Raw genomic sequence first — 8,282 nt, forward strand, 5'->3', positions numbered from 1 at the left:
TTAAAGACGTACATCTAAAAAACTCTGGAAAAAAACTCTGGAAGTTCTACATCAGTGAAGTAAAAATTTATTTTTTAAAAATTCAATCAGGGTCTGATTTAATATATTTTGATTAAGAGAAACAGAAAAGTTATAGGAAACAATTTGTTTTTTACAGAGACACATTTGTTAAGTTGCTGATATGTTCAGAATCAGTACATTTTTAAATGCAAAGATGAATAATTTCTGTGACAGAGCAGTCGATACTGTAAATGAGCAGTTTTCAATAAATAAAGATATCAAAGACAAACATCACTGTTAAATAAGCTGGTTCTTAAAAGGGATTTCTGACATGATGTTTTTTGATGAAAGAATAATCTGGTGATAAACAGCCAAACAACAAATTGATTATTTATCTAGTCCATGATTCCCAAAGCATGGACCATGAAATGCCCATCCATCCTCTTCCACTTACTGGATTCAGGGTCATAAGTCAGTGGCGGGATACAACCCCAGTTTGTTGCATGGTTCAACAGAGAGACAGACGACTGAGTTTAGACTCCGGGCAATCTGACATGTGCGTCTTTGGTCTGTGGGAGGAAGTCAGCGAGAGCGCACACAGGAAAAACGTGCAGAACGCTTTGGATCAGGAAAGAATAAAGGAGTAAAGAACGAACCTCAACATACAAATCATCAGAACTTTAAAAAGAATCAGTGAAAAGAAAAACGTGTGACATCACCACAGTCCTGTTTCCATTTATACTGGTGCTTGAAACACACCAGATTGGCTACAGTCTGCTGTGTTATCTGGTTGTTAAGTGATGACGTATGAACCCTGCTTCCGGGCCCAAACTACTCAAGCGGAGTTTGGACCTGGAAGCAGCTAATGACGTCAGACTTAAAATGCGGATTGTCTGGAAAAGGAGAAATGCTCAGTTCATCATGTGAGGTCCCTCAGCAGCCTCGGCCTATAGGAGTGTGAGATCAGACTCACCTGATCCAATCATAACTAAATGCTTTATCAAGATAGAAAGTTAAAAGACTGATCTAGAATCAGTAGAGAGGCAGTCTGACTGCTGAATCCAAGCTGGTTCCACAGAGGAGAGACCTGAAGGCCGAAGGCTCTGCCTCCCATTCTACTTTTAGATATCCTGGGAACCACAAGTACGCCCGCAGCCTGAGAGCAAACTGCCCTACTGGAATAATTTGATACTACGGGGTCTTTAAGAGATGATGGAGAGTGATTATTCTGGACTTTGTATGTGAATAGAATAATTTAAGGTCCTGTATACATTCCAAGTGTCCTGAAGTGTAAACACTTGAAGTACAAACAGGTCAGATGTGCAGTTGTATTTGATTAGTATTCAGAGACACAGGCGCAGTCCTCGGCTCGTTCTCTGCCTGACACTGTTTCACTGCAGTGTTACATAAACACTCGCACACATTTACATGAGCTTTCAGCAGCCAATCAGAACTGCAGGCTGGCTGCCATATGAGCAGACAGACTCGACCAGTTTGCGATCAAACTGATTGTTTCTGTCAGTGCCACACCTGCAGCAGCTGCTGCATTCACAGACAGCAGACAGGATTCCCAAACAGACACTTGCATGACCTAAAAACACTTCAATCCTTATTTCATTAGCAAAAAAAAAGTGTTGACTGAGATCCTGCAGTGTTTTCAGCTCCGTGTTTTAATCACGATTCAGTTTAGCCGCTGTGCCGAGAATTAAATAAACATAAACACGAGTAAACACATCTAGAGGAAGATGAATTGCTGGTGTTATTAGCATTCTTACAGCAACCATCCTGCATACATCCCACCTTATGTTCAGTGATACGGAGAAATGCAGTTTTCCAGAGGATGTTTTTTTGGAAAGAAATTCATCTCTGAATTAAAGATCTTTGTAAGAGTTAAATCAGCAGATTCCCAGGAAAACTCCTGATTTTATTCTTTTTGATTAAATAAAATAAGAAAACACACACACACACACACGCACACGCACACACACACACACTCTCAGCGACTGTGTTTCCATGGACATGAGTATCTTTCATGAGTTTTTTCCTGTTTTGATCATATCATGAAAATGAGGTTTACTTGAACAGGACCTAGTCTGCTCATTCCCAGCACATTTTTATTCTTGATGTCTCCTAGAGTAGCTTTGCATGATTCATGATAATCCATGATCTCATGCCTTGGCTTGCCATAACCTCACAAAATCTTCTTGTTTTTAATCAACACATTTCAAAGTAAAACCTTTTACTCTGTTTGAAGTTTGCATTTTCACAGTCCAACTGCCACTCCTGAGCAGGTAGGCTGGTGGTGGGCTTAATGTCATTTTTTATCATTTTCATTCAAACCCAACTCATCTCTGACAACTGTGCTGTGCTTTAATTGTCACTTTAGGCACTGAGTGTCTGCCTTAAAGCTGTTTTTCTTTGTTTACTGCAACACATTACTGGGGTTCTCCACCAGTTAGAAGGTGGGTGGTGTTCCGGTCCAAGTGCCTTTGGGCAAGACACTCAAGATGCCCAAAAAAAGTCCCAGTAAAAACAGAAACAACAACAGTTAGAAGTAGAACATGAGAATGACATAAATGTCCTCCTCACATTTGTCTGTTGCTCTTGCCTCACCAATCGACCCATTGCTGTTTGGTTTTTCTTCTTTTTAAAAAGTAGATGTATTCATACTGTGAGACACTTACTATAACTATACATATAAATATAGGGCGGTGATAATAAATGACCCCACAGGAGCTTGAAAGTTACACATGAGGTACTCTGGGTCAGCATATCCAGTACTTCTAGCGTCACTGTTTGTGACCACTGAGTGCTGTTTGTTCAGATTCCTGTGATGATACCAAACAAAGTGTTCACAGTTCTGAATTCAATAATCTGACATTCTTGCGACTGTCAGTCTGGAAGACTTGCTTAACTTTTAAATCAGCAGATTTCCAGTGGAGGTTTAGCGCCGGGTCCTTCAACAGACAAAGGAAACAAAGAACTCTCTACCACTGAAACCTTAAATGGATTTGACTTTGGCTGACCTGTTGGAAAACCGATGTCTTGTGACCCACAACTTGTTTACTTTACCATTTACCAAGTTCAACGTTGCATTATAGCATATAGCTAGTTTATTACAGGTTCATATGCTGCTTGTGAACACGTAAAATAAGGATAAAAATAAGTGTTCCGGGAGTTTCTTCTCATCAGTTGGATTTCATTTGCGTCAGCATGATTTGAACTCCACATATCAGTGAATAAACAATGTGAACGGGGCTGTATGAGAATGGGAACCACGGCGTCAGCAGCTTTTAGATGAAGTCCGACGGAAACAGCAGCGTCTCTTTAAGAGCAACCTGATAATGGGGTCAGAGAGGAGACAGGACCGTCTGTGCGAGACAATGAATGTATTCATGTGTGAACGTCTGAATGAGACCAACAGAGTTATCACTGTGTTTACTGTCTCCCTGCTGCAATGGCTTCTGGGTAAAAGATACGACACACACACGCTTGTATTTACGTCTTTGTGAGGACCCGAACTGACCGTCTCTGTCTTCACTTTCTCAAACATCCATTGTTTTCCATCTTAAACTGAGATGGCGAGCAGCTCAGTTATGTTCACGTATGTTTCATGTGCTTTCAGAAGCATTAAGTGATTCAAGGCATCACTGGTGATCTAACCAAATGTTTTTTTGGGGAAAAAAAAGTTTTTCTAGGAAAAAGAAAATTTAGCCAATTTTTTTTCAGCTGCCTAAAAACCTGATATACAGTTTGAGACCAAATCACACAGGAAATAAAATTGTTGAACATTCAAGCCTCAAAAACACATGAACAAAAAAAAACCCCACCTTCAGAAAACGTCCCCACTTAACAGAAATCTAATCTAAAGACAAGGAAGCAACTTCTAAGAACAGCGTGATGACGTAATTGTCCCTCGTTACACATTTAAGATAAGAACTTGTAAAAGGTCCCCACTTTAAAAGAAAGTCTCTTCACTTTTTGAATTGTTCACACTTTTTGTAGTAGTGTCCCCATTCTGCAAAAATGTCCTTATAGTCTTCAGATATAATAAATTTACATCCATGTATGCCCATTTTTCAAAAAGCTTCCTTCTCTCAAAAAACTGCCACAAATTTTTCCCCAGATTCATGATAATGTCCCACATTTGCCAACAATGAGTCCACACTTGGCTTGCCTCAAAATGTCCAGTAAAGTACAGTAAAGTTCCAATTTTTGGTCTTCACAAAGATATAAATACACGCTCACACACACAGAGTTCACAAAGTCAAGAGAGTGTGCTGCTTTCTCTGGCTGTTAATATTAGCAGAAACCCACTAAACCACAATGAGATAATACCCGTCACACTCACTCACACACACAAATGTGTGATGTAGGAACAGTTTCAGTAATGTCTCATGTTGCAGTCATACAATCACCTAAATCAATATCAAATCGGTTTTTACACATTGACGTCAGTAACAAACAGTCAGCAGAAGGTTCAGAAACATTTTCTGACGCTGAAATCAAAAATACTTGAGTGCAAACCTGCCTTAATCGAACAGTTTAGCAAATTCATATCAAATACCAACCCAGTTTTCATTCTCAGGTACCTGCCCATGTTTCTGCTTTAAACACGACTGCTGGTGGACTTGGTCACATGTCTGGTGTGAATGTTTGTTTCAGGTGAGCAGACTGCCGGTGGAGAGCTGTGAGCAGTACAGCAGCTGCTCAGACTGTCTGGGATCAGGAGACCCTCACTGTGGATGGTGTGTCCTCTTCAACAAGTAAGGAACGAACTGCTCCTGCTCTTCTTCTGCTAAAACAAAATAACAGCTTCGTCTCTCATTTTAAAATGCACCCAGTAACAGTCTGTGCGCTGGTAAAAGCACTGAGAGAAGTAAATAGCATTGATTGTCTCCTTCCAAGCACCTATGAAGGGGTGAGACTTAAATAATGCAGGAAGTGAACAATCAGTTCTTGAAATTGGTGTGTTGGATGCAGAAAAAATGGCTGTGTGAGGATCAGAGCTACTTTGCCGAGGGTTAAATTGTGATGCTTAGATGGCAGGCCTTTAACGCAGTCCGTGGGGTGCAGTAGTTAGTACCTACAAAAGAGGTCCAAAGAAAGAGAACCAGTGAACCATTGACAAGGTCACGGTGGCTGAAAGCTCATTACGTTACTGTAATGTGAACCGTTTAGTGCTTGGTCTCATGAAAGGTGTCGGAACATACAATGCTTCACAGCTTGCTGCATCTGGAGATGCATACCTGCAGAACGGTCTCTTGAGTAGCCGTCATGACCCCGTGCCTACGGCCTAAAGCAGCTACAGCCGATGGTCCGGTCTCATGAATCACAGTTTCTTTGAGATTCTGTGCACAGCCAGGTGTGTGCTCCGTCTCCTGCTTTCCTCTTTTACACCCACCCCAGCATCTGGTTGCAGCAGATGTTGGAGATCTTTCTGTTTTAATTTTTTTCCTCCCAACGTTTGCCAACTAAAGTCAATCGTTGTTCATTGTTGTGAAAAGTGAAGACAGCAGAGGAATGTGATGCTCAGTTTAATGTTATGCTATGAAACATTGCTTCCTGGCATCCATGTAGATGTGTTTTCGACATGTATGACCCAAGGGCCAACTGAGAAATTAAGCTAATGCCAAAGTGTCGAAAACTTGAAGTGGCTGCATGAGGCTGTCTCCAAAAGTGAGTCAATCTGCGTTTAGTCTCGCTGCAACAGCATTAACAAGCACATTTAGAGCCTGGTACAAAATACAGTTTAGGACTTTGTGTAGAGTTTGTGTTTTTTCCACTCATTCACCTGGATAACTGACAGACAGGTGACCAACACAAACAGCTGAAGGCCAGTGCTAGACCTCATCCACGACTGTAAGTCACAAAAATAGAGCTCTTCACTGTATGTTAGATCATTTTTAAAGGCATAAGTGGCTGATACGATGGTACAGACAATCAAAGACGTTGGTGCTTTAGTTTTTGTGAATGAACTTTAAGTAATTGTTTTAATCTCTTGTTTAGCACTAAGGGTCAGATTTACTAACACACCAAACCGGTGCAAACTGGGTTTTGGTCTGAAAAACGTTTGCATTGTACTTTTCACTTTTCAAGTCAATAACTGTTTTTCCTTTTATCTTATGGTGTGATCTCCCCAATCTTCAGCAGCTGTATTTAGTAATATATTTAGTAGTATCTAAGTGACATGATGCACCCACCACTCTACAGATATCTCAGAAATTATTTGGTGAACATGGCAGAGTTTTAGGTGGTCTTAGCCAAAACATCTATGAGATGTGGTGTAAAAACAATCCAAAGAGATGCTTTTGCTACTTCCAGGACTCAAAGCATGTAAGATCTTAGTGTCTGATACCACAGGACACCTTCAGATGTCTGTGAAGTCAGTCTTTTGAATGGTAGGAAATTATTTTCAGTGCCATTAATGAGACCAGCACAGGTTTTAATGTTGTGGCTGATGAGGTCAAATGAAGATCTTGACTCTTTAGACATTTTAAGTTATTTTATTAAAGCAAGCAAAAGAAAAAAAAATGCTATTTTTAAAATTATTTGCTCTACAAAATCCTTGGAATATCTCAATTTCTTTGGGTCCAAAAACCTTCAAACATTAATTTTGCATCCAAACTCAAAAGCAGCAGTTTTTTTTCTTTTGTGACGCCAGCGTCCGCAAACATTTTATGCTGTTTTGTTCTATTTGCTCTAAAAGAATTGAAACTATTAATTGATTTTTTTTGGTAACTGATTAAGTTAAAGCAAATGGCAGTGAATCAACTACAGTAACCACTTCCTCTGCAATACATAAGAATACAGAGAAAGTGTGTGCGTGTGCGTGTGTGTGTGTGTGTGTGTGTGTGTGTGTGTGTGTGTGCGCGCGTGCGCACGCTCCCATGAGGCGTCATTAATACTTCTATAAATGGTTCACACAGTCTCCCTCATCACAATGTTTGATGTTCAGCATCCAAGCAGGTGGAGGAAGTTCCTCTTTGGATTGTCATCAGTTAGCTCCCCCTTCAAAGTAAAAGCCTCTGACTGGCAGTGAACTACAGAGAACAAAACACAGCTTGTTTTTATGCTGAAGCTTCTAGATATGTTGCAGCAGGACATCTTTGTGCGTAAACCCATCTCCCAGTGTGACATGAAGACATGTCGCCCTCACTTTTATAGTTTTAAGTTTCTTTCTAAAATCTCTGACTGTTCAGACAAGAGAAGGTCTGAGTGGATAAAAAAAATATCTGAGCAACTTTAATAAGCTAGCTCAATGGGAAGTCTCCTTTTTGAACCTTTTTTACCCCGAGTTTTGCCTCCAAGGCCAGGTACAGGCTCCACTACTTTAAAGAGTGATGTCTGGTGTCTGGTTCGCAGTGTGAAAGGAAAAGAGCAGAAAAGCAAACTGTGACTTATTCAGTTCATCAAACGGATGATTTTAACTGTAAATGTACAATCTTTGTGGTCCTCTCTGCTTTTCATCTCCTCTCCTCCTCACGCTCCCTCACTCATTCTGTCCATCTGTTGTTAATTAGAAGTAAACAGATCATTACTGCAGGCTGCTGTCTATGCTGTGTGGCGCTGCATATGTTGGAGCTGCTGCTCTCTGCAGACACCAAGCTTCACCTCCGACTGTTTCCTGCTCCAACTCCACCTGAAATACCACGACACCAGTGTCACTCACCACTCACTTTAATTTTATTAGTGAAATTCAACAAATAGAAAAGATGTTTTCCATCTTTTTTTTTAGTTTGACAGATCCTGTCGTCCACCAGTGTATTCCTCTGTCACCTGATTTTAGGTTAATAGTCACAACCCTTTTAAAAATATAGAGAGTGAACTAAATGTAATAATAATAAATTAACAACAAAGAGAAATAAAAATAAAAATAAATGTCATAAAGAAGTAAGATATAAAAAAAGTTTATATCTAAAAATGTGATATAAAAAATTAGAAGAGTTAAAGTAAATAATCATTGCATGAAATTTAAATAAGTTTTAAAATTGTGCGTTTAAAGACAAAGTAAAATGTTTTTAGAATCATGAAGTTCTATTTATAAATTACATCACATTTACACACAAAAGATGTTAAAGTGCTAAAAGATTAAAGATTAATAAATTTAATAAAGTATTTAATTTAATTTAATTTAAGTAGTCAATTTAATAAAGTACCCCTGGACTGGCAGACCGGGGTGGTGGTCCCCATCTTTAAGAAAGGGGCCGGAGGGTGTGTTCCAACTACAGGGGGATCACACTCCTCAGCCTCCCTGGGAAAGTCTATGCCAGGGTGCTGGA

At 39.8% G+C, this 8,282-nt stretch overlaps 1 protein-coding gene across 1 annotated transcript in view; it reads left to right on the top strand.

Annotated features, from left to right (window-relative positions):
- Positions 1-8,282, top strand: part of plxna3 (plexin A3) — a 135,380-nt gene that overhangs the window by 82,839 nt on the left and 44,259 nt on the right. The window contains exon 8 of the mRNA XM_013915219.1: positions 4,666-4,766. Within this exon, the coding sequence (XP_013770673.1) occupies positions 4,666-4,766 (101 nt within the window). The remainder of the gene's footprint in view (positions 1-4,665; positions 4,767-8,282) is intronic.

The sequence above is a fragment of the Pundamilia nyererei genome, unplaced genomic scaffold, assembly GCF_000239375.1.
Source record: "Pundamilia nyererei isolate P.nyererei 1_Seehausen unplaced genomic scaffold, PunNye1.0 scaffold00273, whole genome shotgun sequence".
In the NCBI taxonomy this organism is placed as follows: domain Eukaryota; kingdom Metazoa; phylum Chordata; class Actinopteri; order Cichliformes; family Cichlidae; genus Pundamilia; species Pundamilia nyererei.